The sequence below is a fragment of the Sceloporus undulatus genome, chromosome 6, assembly GCF_019175285.1.
Source record: "Sceloporus undulatus isolate JIND9_A2432 ecotype Alabama chromosome 6, SceUnd_v1.1, whole genome shotgun sequence".
Classification (NCBI taxonomy): domain Eukaryota; kingdom Metazoa; phylum Chordata; class Lepidosauria; order Squamata; family Phrynosomatidae; genus Sceloporus; species Sceloporus undulatus.
Window position 1 is genome coordinate 23,872,790 of NC_056527.1, and position 21,566 is coordinate 23,894,355.

At 38.3% G+C, this 21,566-nt stretch overlaps 1 protein-coding gene across 1 annotated transcript in view; it reads right to left on the reverse strand.

The window, feature by feature from the left end:
• The window catches only part of KIAA1217 (KIAA1217 ortholog), a 504,546-nt gene that overhangs the window by 466,935 nt on the left and 16,045 nt on the right, over window positions 1–21,566 (reverse strand). Inside the window, 1 exon segment of the mRNA XM_042471784.1 lies at window positions 7,088–7,210. Coding sequence (XP_042327718.1) covers window positions 7,088–7,210 — 123 coding nt within the window.

The window sequence follows — 21,566 nt, forward strand, 5'->3', positions numbered from 1 at the left end:
CCCAGAAAAAGCTACAGGGTTAAGAGCTCTGATATTCATTTTCCTAGGGCTGATGAGGAACTGCTGTGCATTGTTTAATATACAACACAAGAGGACCACCTAAATGTAAAGAAGACCCCGTTCTACTTCCAAATTATTTTTCCTACTTGTTATTTGAACTTTTAATTCCCTACCTTGTAAGGATTATGAAAATTGAAAGAAATGCTTGTACAAAAATCCAAGAGAAATAAGCTTTGGGTAAAGAATGAAATGGAAAATCTAAAATGTGTTGGCTCTTTAGCATTGTGACTCATTTAATTAATTAATAATTTAATAACTCAGTTCTGGATAAATGTTTGTGCAGAGATTCTAATGTAAGTCAATCATTTCAGTTAAAAATATATTTAATTAAGCTGCCCCTTTTCATTAGCAAATTTCCAACTTAATTCATAACTTAATTGAATTGAATTAGTTTCTATTACAGAGATGGACCAATAGACCACCCTAGGGCTAAACTACAAACTAGGTCAGATGCAAAGCAAGCAGGTAAGCCTCACTTTTCTGCTTCCTCCTAAGTATATGTAGAGCTCTGATCTGAACTGAAACTACCCTGTTGGGGTGGGAATGAAACCTTCCTCAACCAAGTAATTTTTGTTTAAATTAAGGAGCTTTAAAAAAAAGAAAAGAAAGGGAATCTCCACAAGTATCAAGGGACATTTCTTTTCTTCTCTCTCTCTCTCTCTTTTATCAACAGATGGTACAGAACTGGGGGAGGAACCAGCTGGAAGTGGGTTGAATCCTTGCATACCCTTGCACAGTGGTTGCAATAGGAACCAGAGCTCTACAAACATACTAGGAAGGGAGAGGGAAATGGAGACTACCACTACATGCTACATATTTAATACAGCATGTAATGTAGCCCTGAATACAAAGCAGTTTCATACACTTCAGCTACTGCTTTATCAAACCTAGAAATTAGTTAAGTTATTTGTTTGGTCTAAAACTCCAAAAAATTAACTCTTCCAAGCAATGGTAATGCCTACTAGAAGGAATCCCATTCCATCATTCAGCGACAGTGAAAGCATACTCCTCTAGCAAGTTATCATCAATTAGATTACCGTACTTTTCCTGCAACCCTAAAGCTAGGTTAGATGAAACGGATGTCAATTGGGTCCTCTCCATTCACAACATACACCCATGCTTCACATTTTCAACTCAACTTAATAAATCAAGTTTTATTTAATTCTGAATTTGCTTATTCCATTTTTAAGTGTCCAGACTTCAGAAAATTACTTTTTAAAGTAATTTATTTGCATTATTTATTACTGTGCTCAGAAAGTAACTTGCTGCCATCATTCACCATGATGATGGGGGGAAAAACCTTATGCTTATTTCTTATTACTTTTCTCTTACTTCCTGCTACTTTTAAAAGACAGAGAATAACACAGGACAATCCTGCAAAACATCTGTAAAATACACCTTCAGGGTAACTTTTGGAAGTAATTACAAACCATTATACCAATTCAATAACTTAATTTGTAGTCATGACCTCACTTTCAAAATGCAATTTTTACCCTCATTCCTGACCACCAATAGTTAGTTATAAGTAACTACTTTGATTGTAACTGCATTGCACCTCTATATAGATTGACTCCCTGTTCCAGATTTGTACTAAACCAAATTCTAACTAAGATGGTCATGGACAGAAAACATTTCTTAAAATACTTAACATAATAAAAAAAAACCCTGGAAATCACACTACAAGCATCTGAGGCCATACAAATCTCTTTGGTTATTTCCTGGAATCAAATTCAGAATTGAAGCTTTCTTTAATTTCTTCTTTTACATTCACTGGAGAAATAAATATGACTTATTGTCTCATTTCAATTTCCTTTTAAAATATTAAAGCATGCATTCATTTTTAATGTCACAGAATGCTGAAATGAAAATAATGTTTATTGGACACTACTTTCATTACCTCACAAGTAAACATCAACATCCCAAACAGAACCTAGTGTGGACAAGCACTTCCCACAATAACATTGAGCACAATAGATTTTAAACATTTTCTTTAGACTTATGACACAAAACATAGACTCAGGATAAAAGCCAAGGATTTCTTAAATAAGAAAGAAAAAAATCCCATATACATTTTTTTTAAATTCCCTGCTTATCTCTGCTTTATTTATTTAGTATGTGAAAGATCTCCATAAACTAACAGCATAGACCAGAAATATAAAATGGTGGAGGAGAGTTCTACAGATGATACCATGGACTGCCAAAAAAAGACGAACAAATAGGTCCTAGAGCAAATCAAGCCTGACCGCTCCATAGAAGTTGAGATGAATAAGCTGAGACTCATATTTTAGACATATCATGAGAAGACAATAATGTACACTAAGGCAAAGGGTAGTAAGAAAAGAGGGAGACCCCATTACAAGTGGATAGACTCAATCAAGGAAGCCATGGCCCCAAATCTTTAAGAGCTGAGCAGGCTATTGATAACAGGGTGACTTGGAGGGTCTCTCATTCAAGGGTCACCATAAGTAAAAGTCAACTCGACAGTAATTAACATCAACAAACTTATAATAAATTGTTGCATATTCAGCCTATCGTTATCACATGCCTGATATCACTATCACATGCCTGAATCCCATTGTTATCCCAAACTAGAATAGATCCATTGAATCAAGTATTGAAGAGTGCCAACATTTTTGCAGATACCACTAAGAGTCTCCTCTAGTCAGGAGTAAGAGTGGAATTCAGGTCAAAGGGTTTTCAAAGACTGGTTTGCCATCAGTTGATCATTTATTCACAACACCATGCCGATTCCTCCTTCACCTTTCAAAATTGTGGGATCTCTTTTCTTCTCCTGAGCTCTAGCTCTGGTTGTCCCTAATTACAATTATAATTATGAAGCTAATTTTTGTATACACCTTAAAAATGAACAAGAGCTTCAAGGATAGGCAACCGATTACTCTTCAGATAGATGGGAGGGGACTACAAGTCCCATAAGACCCCGCCAACATACCCAAACGTCAGATGTTATGGGAGCTTCTCCCATAAATGTCATCCAAAACATTTACCATCAAACATTTGGGCTTTTTAAATGTGTACCAAAGGGTGGCATTAACTATTCAAAAAGATTAAAAAATCTCTTCAGAGTTATTTCAGGGAAGTACAAAACAAACTGTTTGTATAAAATTTATTGCACTGATGTTTCATGATCAGTATTTAACTGCTCTCCTTCAAAGATTCAGAAGGTCTCTGTCTCTCTGTCTGTCTATCTCTCTGTCTGTCTGTCTCTCTGTCTGTCTGTCTGTCTCTCTCTCTCTCTCTCTCTCTCACACACACACACACAATCTATCTATAAAATTTTCTTTCCACCCAGTCTCTACTGTCTCTAAAAATACTTTTCAAATACTTTTCTCTTTTAGCAATAGTTTCATCATAGTACCATGGAAGACAAAATACTGAGCAATACAAGAGATTGTCACTATTACTGTAGCAGATTAGGAAAATGAAACCTGACAGTCTCGGAATATTTTGCTTTGCTTAATATCTTAGAACTTTGCTCCTATGTACAGGGTGACAGTTTGAGTTAGCACAGATGAAGGAAGAAGTCTCTCCATTCTCCTAAAACAGATTTATTCAAACTTCTTTAACCTGCCAGAGAATGGGAAAGGAAGGGCACAAGGGAATAAAACATTCATTTCATATCCCAAAGCACCTAAACTTTGTTGTGTGAGAAGAAATAATCATTTGCTGAAGAGTGGGTACTGTGAACTCACTCACAAGTGAATGCATCTACTCCAAGAGTTGGCTACCAGTCATATGTAAAAGAAAATTTTACTAACAAATTGGAATGCACTCCCTCGGAGGGTGATAGAGTCTCCTTCCTTGGAGGTCTTTAAACAGAGGCTGGATGGCCATCTGTCAGGGATGCTTTGATTTGGATTTCCTGCATGGCAGGGGGTTGGACTGGATGGCCCTAGTGGTCTCTTCCAACTCTATGATTCTATGATTCTATGATTCTAATCCTCATACCAGTTAGAGAAGACACAGGAGGAAGGAGTTAGCCTTTCCATGGATCTGAAGAAGGCTACAGAAAGCTGACTCCTCAGATACTAAATATAATCAATTAATTTATGATATTTATATCTTGTCTTTTGACCAAGAAGGTCAAGGCAACTTACATGGTTTCTTGCTCTTTCTGTTATCCTTACAACAAACCTATAAGGTGTGTGTATTTGTGTGTAAGTTGAAGAAGCCAGCATAGTGCCTTTCTCCAAATGATTGTTTGGAACTTTTGTTGTTGCTGTGTGCCTTCAAGTCATTTCTGACTTATGGTAACCCTAAGGTTAACCTATCACAGGGATTTCTTGGCAGAATTTGTTCAGAGCATTTGCCTTTCCCTTCCACTGAGGCTGAGAGGGTGTAACTTTTCCAAGGTTACCCAGTGGCTTTCCATGGCTGAACATAAATTTGAACCCTGGTTTTCCAGTGTCCTGGTCCAGCATTCAATCCACTACAACACACTGTCTCTATAATAATAAAATAATAATGACTAAAACACAGTAAAATAATCATAGGACATAAAGAATCAGCTATATAAAACAATAAAATAGAGATATACCAATCAGTGTCTTAAATGTTCAGTATCTAAAGTAAAGGAGCAACTAGCTCTTGGCCTTATAGTACCAAAGCAGCAATTCAGTTTAAGAGAGACCTTGACTGGGTATATTTGGAATTTCCTAAATGCATGACAGATTCATAATATGTACAAACTGAAAGCAACCTTTCTTCATGGAAGTTGCTTTTTAGCACTAATTCTCATAAATTCACTGGGGTTTTGTTTTCAGAAACCCATCCTGTTAACAGTACAGAATACTAAAAGAAACAGAGTTTAACTCTAATTCATGCAACCAAAGAAAAAGGAGGCTTTTAACCAATTTGGGTCGATTTGCATCTGTTATGAAATAACACTGCAGGGAGTAGCCTTGAGAGAAATGTGTGGAACTGCTGTGAAGCAGACAGCACACAGTAGGAGAATAAGCAGCAGGAAAGATTGGAGCAGAAGAAACAGAGACTATGGAGCATCCATAGAAACCAGATGTGGGCATAGAAATCACAAGTGCAATTTGGCAAAGGAGATCATCAGCACAAACAAGCAAAATGCCACATTTCATGTTGGATATTTTCATTTCAATCAACAACAGCATTTTGCCTGGTATGTTCCTATTGTGTGAATACTGCCAACATTGCTTGGTCAAGTTCTTTTACAAAGGATATCCTAAACAAGACGGAGCATTGAAAGAATGACGCCCTGTGTGTTGAGCATCTATTTAAGGAACATCTGGCCACTGTTCTTTATCCACTATGAATTTTTTGTAGTCTCATGTGTCTTTTTCAATGAAAGAACTGTTTCAGTGAAATGAGGAGGGAAAATAGTGAAGAAGAGGAGGAAGAAACTCAGACAGCACAGATACTGTTCAAGCTACTAGATGCAGTGGCTGTTTTTGTCTTCTGATTTCTCTGGAGAACTACATGCAGACACATTAGCTTTTTAAATTTCTGCTTAACATTTTTGGCTAAATGTCCCTTGTGCTCTCAACTGACCAATCTCAAATAACACTAAGCCTGAGCCCTGGGCCTAGGCACTCCTCACTCCCCACTGGCACAGCTACAAGGAGCATCCACTCTCATTTCCCCAAAACTTCCATTTGTCCAAACTGGAAACTGTGGTTAGCATTAACTATAGCTTACTGAATGAAGCCAGAATAATTAAGCATGGTTTAATGTCATATTTTGTCCAGCTTCAGATATGATGGCAATCAATGGTTAGACAAAAACAAAAACAAATATTTTGCAGATACACTGGAAGAGAAGAAAAGGGGAGCATACTGGTCTGGGAGCTATGCATGCAAACACTAAATCAGGGGTAGGAATTATGCTGTCCTACAGATGTTTTTTGGACTGAAACTTCCAACATTTCTCACCTGGTTAGGGCTTCTGAGGCTTGCAGTCTTACGTCTTCAGGAGGACCAGACAATTGCCACTCCATGCTAAATTATGCTTTGGTGTTATGAGCTAACATCACTATGTGTTCTCCTATTAGCTACCTGAAATAAAAGCTGTTCACCATGGAAAGCGGTGCTTAAACCTGGAAAACTGAGCCAGTTATTCAGTACAGTAAAACAAGTCAGCATGGTTCTGTGGGGAAAAAGTGGTGGCAAGCAATGTTAATTTTGTAGAATCATGGAGACAAAACAGTACAGGCATACCTCAGTTAACAAAAACACTTATAAAACCCTCCATTTTATGAAGTCTTTTTATGCATGCTCAACCCCCTTTTCTTTCTTATCCTCTTGTCTAGCTGGAAGTGTTTTAACAGCATCAGCATTGGGGGGTGGTGATGAAGGAGTGCTGGAGAAACACAGCCCTTTGATATCAGGTTACAGCAGTTCGTCTGCAGCAAACAGAGCAATAAATCTTGATCTGGAGAAGAATGGGATTCTACTCAATCAGACCTTACTGTAGCTGTGTGTGTCAGCTTGCAGCAGTCAAGGTAAACAGCATCTGACTCCAGGAATTTTTACGTTTACTCACCAAAATGGAAATCAGGAAAAAAGTGGAGGCTGCAGGGGGGGAAATCCTTGGGTGCACTTTGGAGGAGCCTTTTATGTAGTCTCTAGAAGTTTCCTTATACAAAATCTACCTGATCTGGTAGTTGCATTTCACAAATGCATATAATTGATTTTGGATAAAAAGTTTGCTGGAACATGTTGAAGTGTTCCTTTTTGTGGTGTATGAACCTATTCCATATTATTTCTTCCTCTGGTACCACATTGTCTGTTAAAGAAATAATGCCAAGGAACACATCTATTCCATTAACTGAGGTATACCTGTATAATTGACAGCTCCTGTTTCAACATGTGGAAATCCTTAAGAATACATTTCAAACTTTATAACTCTTTCACATTTCAGCTAAGATGCACTTTTTCTGTAACAGTCCATTGAAAACCATCCACTAAAAACCACCTGTATTCACAAAACCTAGCCTGCAAGGAGTTTTGTTTATTTATTTTACTTTTTACTTTACACTTACCTAGTGTCTCATATGGAAACTCTGTATTCCAGCCAGACTGCCTGGTAACTCTGACATCAGTGCATGATGCATGATGGGGTATTGCAACAGAGTAACATCTTGCTAGTTGTGATTTGGGAAGACCTAAAAAAGAAGCCAAAGGGAAGTTATTGTACTTTGCACATACGCTGAAACAACATAGCTCACTGGAAAATACAATAATGCTTGGTAAAGTGGAAGGCAGTAAGAAAAGAGAAAGGCCACATTACAAATGCATTGGTTCAATCAAGTAAGCCACAACATTGAGTTTCCAAAACCTTTGAAAGCCTGCTAATGACCAGGGCTCATGGAGATCTCTCATTCATAGCATCACCATATGTAGAAGCTGAGCTAACAACAAATAACGGAAACAACCAAAACACAATAAGTTTGTAATGGAACTTCAGAAGTGTTCATATGTAAGAATATTTCAATTACAGATTGAGGGGCTGTGCACATCAGCCATTAAGGTTGGCCTGGGGGCAGAGTCAGGGAATGGTGTCCACATGATGCATGCCCTAACTCCACCCCCAGGGCAGCGTGACACTGCACGCTGCTCCACACAGCGTGAAGTGTCACAGCACTAATCTGGTGCTGCGTCTACATGATGCAGCACCAAAGAAGCAATTTAAAGCTTCGGCTATCATACCCTTTCCAGGATGCAAAAAGGAGACGCTTTTTGTGGCTCCTTTTTGCACCCTGGAAAGGCCAGATTGGGGCTGCAGTGTGCAGTTACTGTGGCCCTGATCTGGCACAGCTGGAGGTGGCTGCAGGCCACCCTTAGGGGTGGTCTGCACAGCCTCTGAGTCTCCCTTATGCAAAATGCTTGGGACTAGAAGTGTTTTGTATTTAGAAGGAGGTGGGGTTGGATTTTTGAATACTTGTATTTGCTTATACATACATAAAGAGATTTCTTGCAGATGGAACCCAAGTCTAAACACAAAATTCATTTATGTTTAATACATACAGTATCATATACACATACCCTCAAAGTAATTTTATACAAAATTTAAATATTTTGCATGAAACAAGGGCATGGCACCTGTTTTTCCACCGGAGGGAAGCCACAGCCACCAAACCACGCAGCTTCCCTCTGGCGGAAAAAGAACCCGCGAAAAGTTCTTTTTACACCGCAAGGGCAGCATAACAAGTGCACCACTGGCACACTTTTTACATAAGTGCCGTGGGGCACCATGAGGATGCCATGCAGCGCTTACATAACAATGGCAGCGCCCGTGTATACATGGAACTGCTATTATTACATAAATAAAAATAAAATTACATTAATAATAATAATAATAATAATAATACACCCTCATCACATGCTAGGGTTGTGGGGCATGTGGGCACTCTGCCCCGAGGCAACCCTAGCACGTGACAAGGGCGTCACAGAGGGCCTGTATGTATTGGGCCAAAGTTTGCAGAAAGCAAGGTGTCACTATCTCAGCCACCCATAAAATGTTTTGGTGTATAGTGTTTTCTCATAATAATGTTTTAATAAGGCTTTACTGTTTTATGTATTTTTTGTTACTTGAACTGGTAACTTACACCAACTTGGTAACTTATATAGAAAAACAGGGTATAAATGTAACAACTACTACAAAATAGCAAGGCACACTTTTTTTCTTTTGAATAAGCATATCACCACTCAATTTAATGGTACAGATGAACTCAGAGTTAGGGAGATCGTTATAAAACAATGTAAACAACTCTTTGTTTTACATTTTTAAAACACTCAGTTAAGGTTTAGAGATGAGAGACATCTTGCAAAGCATCCATTAAAAATCACAACATTTCACCAATTAAGAGACCATAGGGAAGGAAATATGGTGCTGCAATGGAAAGTGTTTTTTTAAAAAGCATAATTTCCCCTCCAATTTACCATTTTGCATCATTTTAATACAATTCTTAGCTGGTTTCATCTTCAGTTCAATTCAATAGCAGGAAATAGGTGACAGAAACAAGTCTGAGGTGATAATCAGTTGTTATATTCCAACAAGTTGTCTTGTTATATTGGTTGGATTGTATCAAAGGATCTGTCTCATTAAATTGTCAAGATGTAATTACTTACTCCTACAGCTAGAAACTGAAAAGAATACTTAGTGTGGTTGAATAACAAATGGTTTGTAAAGTATGACTTTTTAAAAAAATGAATATGATAGTCATTAGTGAATATAACGGTCACACACTTTTTAAAAAAGTGATATATGGAACTATTTATTATTCTGCCAAACAGAACCATCCAAGACTGAGTTCCCATTATGCTACAATCTACATAGTTCAAATATTAAAGAACAGAACACTGCAGATACATGCTCCGACTATCTCATTAATACAACATATCTCTATAGTGTTCCATTCTTCATATTTGAACTATGTAGATACAGTACATCTTAAAACTGGAACCCAAGCATAGAAACGGTTACTTTGGGAGATGGGAAATACTTATATTACCCCCCCCCCCCCGACATCATCCTCACTGGCCATACGGGCTGGGGTTTGTGAGAACTGCATTCTTAAAACACAACTAAAAATTTATTTCAAAAATTGCCTGAACCTTGACCATGCTAACTGGGGATGATGGAAGCGGGATTCCAACAACATCTGAAAGGCTGTACTTTCCAGGAGCTGCCACTGCTGTCCCACAGTAAGTTTTGACCAAGTTGATTATCTCATTCTTCCTTATCGGAGGGCTGGCCCTGAGTCCAGTATGTTGGGAGAGCACCAGGCTGGGGAAAGCATCTACAGAGCTTCTTTCAATTTACTGGAGACATGGGTGGCAAGAGAAAGCCGCAGACATAAAATCATCTTAATCAAAGGTTCTTTCAGAAACTTTAGAAATGTTTGCAGGGAGTAGACAGGAGGGAGGAAAGATGTGGACGAGTTGAAGGGGAACTGAAGATTAAAAGATAAATTGATTTTAGGCTCCATAGCCAGCATTACATGATGGATAATGGGCAAAAGGCCATTTTTAAAAGTGCCTGACAGAAAGTTAAGATGAAAAGGAAGCACTGCATTCAGCATGTCACTGGCCTGCTCTCCCAGTTGTTAGCACATTAACACTGAGAAAAGATTATCTGAAGCCCTTGTGAAAAGTACATTCTTTACAGATGGGTATTTATATCCATTTCCTCCCCAAGGTGAAAGGTTATCTGTGGTCATATGAGCAAACAGCTGCTTATGATTTGGACTGCATGCCATTCTTGGAGGAGCAACAGCATTTAATGCATGCCAAATGTATCCATGTATGCTTGATATTCCAGTTCCAGAATGTCAGAAGTTCAAAGAATAAATATGCTTCAAGATAAAAAATAACAACCAAGGCAGCTAGCACAGCCGCCTGTATCACTGATTAATCTGACAAAGTGAAAACACACCATTTGGCATTCTGAGGGAGTGGGGAAGACTAGCTCAGTATGTTTCTATCGCTAATTATTCCTCATTTTAGAAACAAGATATGCTTGTGCAAGAACAACAGTGAACTTAGTCTGAACTTCAAAACAGGATATTTTGTGTATCTAATTAAGTGCATCCCACCTTTCAGAGTGACACAATGAGATTTATCAGGACCTTTAAGTTCAGACAAATGTCAATGTGATATTTTCCACTCTCCCCAGAGTTCCAAGTTACCTACTTTATAGATACTCTTGAGTTTGGAAGAGTTACATTTTTTTTAAACACACCTCACAGAATCCCTTAGTCAAAGCTCCTGCTGACTGGAGGATTCTGAAAACTATCATCCAAAAAAGTAATTCTTCTGAGCTCTGTTTTCACCTGAATACAATGCATTATTACTCAGGAGAATCTGGATCTTGAAGCCTCTTCAGATGTTCCAAGGTATAATCTGCACTTCAGAATTAATGCAGTTTGATTAAGTGCCATGGCTCCATGCTATAGAATTCTGGAATTTGTAGTTTTGCAAGACATTTAGCCTTCTCTGTCAAAGAACTCTAGTGTCTCAACTAAATAAAATCTCAGGATTCCATAGCATGGAGCCATGGCAATTAAAGCAGGTCAGACTGCTTTATTTCTGCAATGCAGATTAGACTCACAGAACAGTCTCATCTCCTCCTTGAGATGAGAGCTAGGAACACGTGGCGATAGCAAGCCAAAACCTACAGTCTACCTGTCCTATAGTCCAGTGCCAGGTTTCCGAGGCCTGGAGCTGAGGTCTTCCCCAGACATGAGGCTTTAGCAAATGATGCTGGAGATTTAAGCTGTGCATTCCTACATATAAAGTGTACTATAAAGCCGTTTAAGATTGACGTAGCCCATCATGCATTAATCTGGCTTTGGGTTTTTTTCCTCATGGGTTTTGAAAAGCTGCTGAAGCTTAGCAGCTGTCTTACATTATGCATGGGATGCACGCCTGACTTCTCCACTGTGAAGGGGTGAGACCAAGGCATGATTCACACATGAATGTTTACCAGTCAGTGATTTGCCAATAAATGTATGAACTGCTCCGAGAGAAAAGTATTGCATTGGAGCTGATCCAAAATCATAGTAAAAGGTCTGTGAAGTATGTATTGTACTTTTTCATGCATGCAATCATCTAGTGATGAGTATGGGTGTGAATACACACTTCACAAACCATATGTCCTAATAAACCCAGCTTTCAAATAAAAGTATGTTTTACTTGTGAATAATGAATATAAAATTGCCATTTGCAAGAGAGAAATTATGGTGATTGGAAGTTGTAGCCCCAAAAGATAACTTTTCCAAGCTTTGCACAAGACATGTGTGGAGTTCTCACATTAGCAGAGAGATCACTACATCAAGCTTATGCTGAGTTACAATAACCCTGTCACAGGGTTTTCTTGGTAAGATTTATCCAGAGGAGATTCGCTACTGCCCTCCTCTATAGCAGAAAGAGTATGACTCTGTGGGTTTCCCTGGATGCGCAGGGGCTTGAACTCTGGTTTGCCACAATCCTAGCTCAACATTCAAATCACAACTCTATGCTGGTTCTTGAGATCACCTTACTGTACTGCTTCCCAGTCTGAGAAAAAAACTGCAGACACATATTCAATCAGGAATATCTCAGAACTTCACATTCACTCTACACTCTTCTGCAACCCCTCTCCTACTACAAAACCCTCTTCCTTTTCTTTTAAGTGTTAACTGTCATCTAATGCAGATGTGGAAAACTGCTAGCCCTTCAGATATTTCCAGTGTCAATACATAGGAGCCTCAACCAGCATTCCAAACAGTACGAGGTTGTGGGATATGTAACTTAAGCTCTTGGTGGGGTACGATTTTCAATCTAGCATTATCATTTCCCTGAGATGATGATGACGATGACGATGACGATGATGATAATTTGTATCCCATCTTAAAATCTGCATTATAAACTCCCATTTAAAGTTCACCAATGTTCATTTTAGCACAAATACACAAATGCACAAATCGGAGCCTCGAATAAAGCTTATATTTACTCTTTGGGCTAAGTACAGTATCACAATGGGGTACTGTGGAGAACAATGGCATTGGGCAATAGGGAAGAGAGAGCACATGAGGCCATGGGATGCTCCCAATCTTTAAAACCACTATCATGATCTGATTTTTATGTCTGCATTATTCCATAATGGAGGGATCTCTCAATCATGATTAAGAGATCAGCAGTAGACTGCAAAACTGCACATCATTAAGAGATGTCCCTCCATTATATCTGCATTGCCTATGTTTCTATAATGGACTTTCCCCATCATATTTAAAAACATTAGATAACTTGTGTTTCTCACAGAATTCCTTTAATTATAATTGTGGGGAGGGGGTGTTTCAACGTATCTTCATCAAGTAAATGGTTTTTTAAATCTTTTCTGCCAGTTAATACAGATTACACTACTCTGAAAGGAGATCTTTTTAACATCATATAATCTCCTTTTCCACACAGATGAGATATGGATCAAATATTGCCTTCACAATTATTCCTACTTAATATAAGTTATCCAAACCAATGAGGGAGAAAAAGATAAAATGCATCTGTGCTTCAATATTTTACAGCATCACACTTGTACATCTGATACGTACTCAATCAAGCTTAACCTTATTTAATGGCCTTGACAAATATCTCTTCAGAATTTTTAACACACACGGCAAACACATGAAATATTGAAGAAAGATCTCACTGCCAAGTGAAAAGAAGACACACACACACACACACATATATATACACAATATGCCTGTTGAAGCATGGACTTTATTCATGCTTGTAAAGAGCAGCAGAAAGAGACCATTGTTTTATACTCTGAACATAACAATGTTGCTCCAGTAACCTTTAAAATTCCTTTGCATGTGGAAAACAGCACTGGTTTTCCAACACTGAACACTCAACACAAGTACAAAAATGTATTCAATTAAGTCCAGACTTGATTTTTTTATATATAGTAGGGGTAGGGAATCTGCAGCTTTTCAGCTCCTATGGGTCTCCAGACCCCATCAGTTCCACCTAGCTAATGTTGGGGATTATGGGAACTACAGTCCAACAGCATCTGCAGGACCATAGATTAATCTACATACCTGAACAGCATCCCATCATATGTTTAAAAAAAAAGATTTAGGCCTGATACAGACAGGCCAAAATAAAGCTGCTTCGAGTCACTTTGGAGGTATGGTGTTTCAATGATGCATGAGTCCTAAGAGTCTGGAAGCTGCACCAAAGCTGCACTACAGTTCTTAGGACTGGAGTGTGGCTTTGGTGTGGCTTCTGGACTCTTAGGACGCATGTATCATTGAAACATCATACCTCCAAAGTGACTCAAAGCAGCTTTATTTTGGCCTGTCTGTATAGGGCGAAAGTTTCTTAGGGGATCAGGAAATACAATATTTGTTGTTGTTGTTGTTGTTGTTGTTGTTATTCATTACATTTTCAATCCACCTTTAATTCAGGCTGGCTCCTTCTCTTCCTTCTGGCCATGTGGGAATTGGGAGTTTTCCAAGGTCCAGGAAATTTAAAGTCCATTTGCATATCAACAGGACTCTTCCACCAACTCCAGCCAACTTGGCCAGGAGCCTTTACTGAACACTATTAGTAATTAATTACAATTATCAGAAGCTAAATTAATGGTCTCACAAAATTAACAGCCAATTAATATGACTGCTAATTTTATGACACTTATATAATAATAAAATAGGCTGGTAAGTAACTTTTTGTCATTTTGGTAAAGTTAATGCTTTAGGAATATTTGGCCAAATTTTCTTTTGCTTAGTCAAATGCTCAGTACTTGCAGAGAGCCAAAATGGGCATCAGTGCTGTCTTCACTACACAAGATCATCTCCATTTCCTTAATGGCAGAGAGAGAGCCAGTACTGCATAGTGGTTTGACTGTCAGACTAGACCTCCAAGAGGCCAGGATTCAAATCCCTGCCCATCAATGAAAACCCATAGGTGGACCTTAGGCAAGTCACAATCTTTCATTCTTAGAGGATGGCAATGACAAACCTCCTCTGAATAAATCTTGCCACAAAAAAACCTATGACATGGTTGCCATAAATCAGAGTTAACTTGAAGGCAGACAACAACAGCAACAACGGAGAGAAATCTGCAGGAAACCTTAGAGCAAACTCATTCAAATCTACTTGACCACAATTCTACCATCCCTAGCCAGCCATTTCTATTGATAATCAAAGAAAGAGTTATAATTCAAGAAAGGTGACTTAAGAGCAAATGTACCTGGGTCTTCCCAACTCCCTTAGGTTTCAGACCTACAACCTCAAAGCAAATAGTCATAAAAACAAGCTTGTATATTGCTACTGTATTTTTAAAAGCCCTGTTTAACTGAGCACCAAAGCTCTCTGCCTCCACCATAGACTCAGAGTGATGACTGCTAAAATGAACAATGGCCACTACTCTTCCCATGTTTTGGCTAATCATTATGCTCCCAGAAGCCATGGCTTTGCTCCTCTTAACTTCTGTAAATCTAGGGTCAAAATACTTGTTATACAGGAGCACTGTACTGGTATATTCCAACATAATTTTCTTTTTGTTAGACAGCCAGTGTGGTGTAGCGATTTGAGTGTTGGGGTATGACTCTAGAGGCCAAAGTATGATTCCCAGTTCTACCATGAAACCCACTGGGTGACCTTGGGCAAGTTACATGCTCTTAGCCACAGGAGAAGGCAATGTTGAACCTCCTATGAACAAATCTTGCCAAGAAACCCCCATGATAGGTCACCATAAGTCAGAAATGACTTGAAGACACACACAATAATAACAAAATAAACTTCCCCTTCCTAACCCCAATCTGGATCAACATCAAATTGTGTCAAGAGGTGATCCAGGTGCGAAGAGGTGTAGAATAAGAAAATGTCAATTTTTTTTTTTACTACTATGCCTAGTCCTCCAGCCAAGAACCACAGTAGCCATGCTGGCTGCAGGATTCTGGGAACTGTATTTCTAGGAAATATTTTTTCCAAGTTCCCAGAATCCTGCAAAGGGTTTGGGAGCTGCAACTGATTTACACTGCTAGCATCAAGCACTAAGCTCTCATGGCATGTGTTTTGCTCTCTATAGCTTCGCTTAAATGCTACAAACATAGTTTAAAGCAGAAAGACCCAAGCAGCTCTTACCTCCTGTCACAGTAGCCTCACACTCTTTACCTTGACAGCTCAGGCTGTCCTTTGGCTCTCACACCCCCTTCTGGAGATCTCTCTGCTCTGTGCAGCTCCAGTGAAATCTGCCAGACTTCAACCATGGAAGAGGACCCAAAGGAAGATAAACAAACAAGCATGCAGTTGCAAACTTAAGCCTCTGTGGAAAAAAACAAACACAGAACTGTACACACAGATTGCCAGGAATATTACCTTTTACTTAATAAAAATAAACTACAACTGAGAACAGTGTTTTTCAAACAATATTATCAACATCCTAGATGTTGGACTGCAGCTCTCTGCTGCCCTCACCATTGGCTATGCTAGTTAGTGCTACTGGGAGCTGCAGTCCAACAACATCTGGAGGACCATACTTGTGTTCACCCCATTGTCATGCAGTGACCATGTCTGGATGTCCTACTAACACTCAACTCTCACTCCCTTGCTCCACTACTCACCTCACCTCACTACAGTACCTCTGGTACTGTACAGTCATGATTAGACTGGAAAGTTTCATTTCTTATTTCAATTAGTTTGGTTTCTTATAATTTACATAGTCACCAGAACCCTAAATTCTGGGGAAAGTCAATATGGTTTGTTGGGAAATGCCAACTTCATAACTCATGGTTTGAAATTGGCTTGTTGCAAACAAATCATAATAGCACTCTCTGTCATTTGTTTTATTCTGAAAACACAACAAGCTATGGTCAAAAAGGGGGGGGGGGATCCTAGTGCCCTGCAACCACACCAGAGAAGGGGAAATTTTACAAGCCCAAGGCTCACTGCACTTCATTCTTATCATGCTACATTCCGGTTTAGCATGACATCTGACCAAGTCAATGCAAGTGTCAGAAATTCAGCCTCTTGCCCCCAGTCCCTCACACTTTTCTCATTCACAAAATTTGCAAAACAGTGACTAATGTAGCAACTGCAAGGAAGGGCACCCTTCCTTCTGACCTTTCCTATTTAGAATAAGTCTACAGAACTGTGGTTGCTGAAGACAGTAGTCTTCTCAATATCGTCATTATTTTGCTGGATGTGATTCAAGTAACTGTTTTGACTGTAACTCAAAACTGGCTGGGTTTTTACCCCCTACTGTATATCAATGAATCAACAGAACTGGAAACCTCCATGTAGTAAAGTAATTTTATTTAAATGTGTAAGGCTGGATTCTGGGTATATTAGCATAAGAAAATCTGGCAGTCTCAAGCAAGACTAGAAGCACTGTGATACTTCATGTATGTTTTGTACAATATCTTATGGGAGGAAATGTTTTTTCACAAACAGCTGTAACAAATGAATCTGTATGACTTCTCCCAGATGTGGTCTAAAGAAGTATCAGTTCTTGTGATATAGTTCCTTAGGTTTTGTCCGTTGTTGTCACTTCTGCATCTACTTTGTTCGATTCTTTTGGAGGGCTCTTGATAATGATATCTTGGATATGCAGTAGGGATCTTCAAAGATTTTGTTTTTTACAAACTGAGATATAGTTTGCTGAGATGATCCTATAATCTGAAGGGCTTTGCTTGATTTTTTTAAAGTCCTATTGTTATAGTTCCCAAGTGCCATTTTACTGATTCACTATAGCACTATAACTCTAAAAAAATTAAAAGAGAAAAAGGAGAAGAAGAGAACAATATAATTTTTGTTCCAATTTGTTTTAGAATTAAAAAGAAAACCACTTGAAGGCGGGAATCAAATGTTGTTGCTCATGCCAGGAACAGTCAGAAAATAGTCTGGGACAAAAGAAACATCACTGAATTTGCTCTGTCCTGAGGAGCCCTGTTTTAATTCCTACATGAAAATTAATATATCTTCATGAAAATCCATATGTATGTATAAATGCAATTTTGCCTGCTGTATGCATTTTTGAATACTATTTTCAATATCATTCTGACTTTTATGCTCTTTTAACTAATATATTTTGGTATAAGGTATCCTCTAAAATAATCATTTCTGTGAGCATTTTTTAATACGAGCATCAGATCACAAAATCTGGACATTTTGTCTTCACAACTGCATTGTGAAGGGCAACTATATTTGTATTGCATTGTGTTCTGAGTACATTGCTTTGTGTATTGATTCAGGAAATGCACATAAGGTAAGTTCATATTAAAATATAAACTGATCTAATTTGTCTCTCATTCCTAATTCTAAATCAGAAGCAGTGTATCTGCATGTAGAGGACTTTTCATTTGCAGAAAGGAATTCTGGAATCAAATCACAAATCTTTCCCATAATTAAAAAAGTACAGCAACAACTGCTTGCCAGCTATTGGTCCTGATTGGTTATAGAGATATACCAGTTGTGCTTGTCTCATGTGAACTCAATAATATCACATAGGAAATAACATGAAAATTTAAATAAAATGGGGGGAAACCCCAAAAGATAAGAGCTGGCCACACTTTTAACTCAGTCTCTTGTTAATAAATACTATGTGCTAATAAGCAAGAAAATTAGTTAGAATTTCTTTCTGTGAACAGCTATAGTAATTACATAAAGTACAAGGGCAATCTAATTGCCTTCATAGAGATTAGCTGGTACTATGCCCTGCAGTAGCTATTTCTCAAAAAGATAATCATGTAACAAAACTGAAAAGAGAGTGGATGCAAACAACTAAAGTATCCTTTAGTAAGACATAATTTTCAGTAGTACTCGAACAGTACAGATTACCACTTAGGTAAACTAGATTTTCGCAGTTTATGCAGAAGATAGTAGTAACTATATACAAAATCTGTTCATGCTCTTTAAACAACCAACTTGCAGTTGGTGACAGAAAAAATTCTTAAATGTTTAGGAAGAAATGACAGCCTGAAACCATCAGTGATAGTGATCACTGCTGAAACACATCCACAGTTGTAGGGTTTAACCTTCTCTAAATTAATGGGCTACACTAGTTCACCTATTCTAATGGCTACCAATGATAGATTCTGCAGACAGTGGATGAGAAACAATTATGTATATCGAAGGCTTTCATGGCCGGCATCCATAGTTTTTTGTGGGTTTTTCAGGCTATGTGGCCATGTTCTAGAAGAGTTTCTTCCTGATGTTTCGCCAGCATCTGTGGCTAGCATCTTCCTGGCGAAACATCAGGAAGAAACTCTTCTAGAACATGGCCACATAGCCCGAAAAACCCACAAAAAACTAATTATGTATATCATATGGAATGATGACTAATATTCTAACTATTCAAGAGAAATGATCATCAATATAAAAACAGAGGCTTGTGTGACATAATTGAAGAACAGGAGGAAGAAGAGGGAGAAAAACACAGAAGTCTAGGGAAATGGACTTTGTGCAACTAGAAGGAATATAAGAGGGAGGAACAACCAATGAACAGATTGGGAAAGTGAGGGAAGGTAAATGAACGTGAGATTTGCTAAGCCAAATGAGAGCCTTGTTCAAGGTCAGCAAGCTAATATCACTAGAATAAAGTATTTTAAACTTGCTCTATCATATCTAAACCTGAAATACTATCCACTTCACTGCATTTGCCCTTGAATTTGATTGAGTTCTCGTTTCATTATCAGAAGATCCAATCTAGTGATCATTTAAAACATGGGGGGGGGGGCGTCAGTAGAAAGACAGAAAGATCAGAAAATCTAGAGCATAGGGCCAGACTTAGTCAAACTTAGAGCATGCCCATTAAAAACTTAAATATGAATAACCAGTAACTTCTAAACCTAGAAACTATTTATATTCAAGCTATTTACATTACAACAACATTGTGAATTCCATTCTCCTTTACAGAGTGAAATACAGTCGCCTCTCTGTAGTCACAGATTTTTTTTTTATGCACAGCTTCAACCATTCATAGCTTGAAAATATTTTTAAAATATGTTGATTCCAAAAATCAAACCTTAATTAGCCACTTTATATAAGGGATGCCATTTTACTATGCCTTTATATTTTAATAGGACTTGAGTATTCACAGACTTTATTATCCATGGGGTCCAGGAACCAAACCCCAGCAGATACCAAGGGCCCACTGTAAAATGTTATCTTGGCAAAAGTGTCACCTACTCTTTCCATCTTGAGCTCCCCAGATGTAACATAGGCTAATTCTCATCATTATCATTCTAAGAGTTGCAGTATCAAAAATAAATATTTCAAGTTTAATTATTTCTTCAGCAAAGCATTAATTTAAAATCTGATGCTGCCTACCAGTTTTGAGGGCTATAACACAACATCTAAACTGGGGCCCAAACAGGTTTCCAGATCCTATTTAAATCAAAGCATCAGTTAGTACTGAATTGGTGCTAATATTTATTTATTTAGGTATTTATATCCCGCCCTTCAGCCCTAATGGCTCTCAGGGCGACTTACAATTATTATTTTTAATCAGACAGTTCCCTGCCCTCAGGTTTACAATCTAAAAGACACAAAACAAAAGGAGAAGGGAGTGGTGGAGGGAAAGGGGATGAGGTCCAGTGGTTCTTCTCTCCCTCTGATGCCTGGACCAAGGCAGATGGATTGGAGGGAGGGCTCTTCGTTCTTCCAGGATAGTCCTGATGGAGCTGGATATTCTACTTAACATCACCAAAGAAGGAATATCATGAAAGGTGATCGTGTATATAGTTGCCTAATGTTCACTCTCTCGATCTCTCTCATTTGTTTAAACTGAAATTAAGTGGGCAATATCACATCTGCACCAGCCCAAGAGATCTGGTCTGATGATAAATGTGGGAAGAGATCATTATCTCCATCAAATGGAATGAGATGGAGAATTAAAATTGTACTGAAAGCTTTGGATAACAATCTAATGTATTCCCTGTTCATATCTCTTCCTTTCCATTTTACATATCTGAAATATGCTTTAACCTTTTGCTTCCAAAATGTGCCTGAGAAGTTCACTGGATTCTCCAGGTTTGTGAAGAGATGCATGTTTCATATACAAATATGAATAACCTACAGCAGGACCCCTTTCACATAATTCAATTTTAGCACTATGATTCCCAACTTAACTGTTATGGCTTTATGCAACTGAATCTTGGGATTTGTAGTTTGGTGAGGCACTAGAGCTCTCTGGCAGAAAATTCTAAATACCTCACAACACTACAAATTCCAGGGTTCCATAGATTGGAGCCATAATAGCTGGAGTGGAATAACCTTGTTGAGTGAAAGGGCCCAGATCTTCTTTATACACAACTATTTCAGGGGAGGAGGGGGGGAAACTGTAACACTGTGTTGATGCAAATTGGAGCAAGTAATAAAAAAAATCCATCAGTTGTGTTGCACAAATAGCAGGAGTGTTGCATAATTTAGGACCAGCACAAAGGATCAGAAAAATGGATCCTATTAATACTTAGACATTCATTAATTGCTTTAGGAAATACTATATGAGGCAGAGCATCTAAATGTAAGAAGCTTCTGAGTGCATTGTGTAGGGAGTGTTTGAGAGTGAATACAGTAGCCACTTAAATGGTTTAAAAGCTTTTGATGGCACATTACACAAGACAGAAGCACACTAGCCTGAAGAAACACTTATGTTATTGAACTGAAATAGAAGGCACAAAAAGCCATATTTCTTTTATATATGTATTAAAATAGCTACTCATGGATACAAGAATACAAGCCACTTTACTGTTCTTGCATCCATGCTTCTATTGTAGGAGCAATCACTCTGGCTTTCTTTCTGATTTACTTCCATGTACTTAGCCCATCTAGTAGTTCTCCGTGTACAGTACTCTGCCAACCTAGTAATTCCATGTACTCTGCCAATGTAGCAGTTTGAAAGCATGTAAAAGTGCAAGTAGATAAACAGGTACCACTTTGGTAGGATGGTAGCAGCATTCTGTGCAGTCATGCTGGCCACATGACCATGGAGTAGTCTTTGACAACACTGGCTCTTTGGCTTAGTAATGGAGATGAG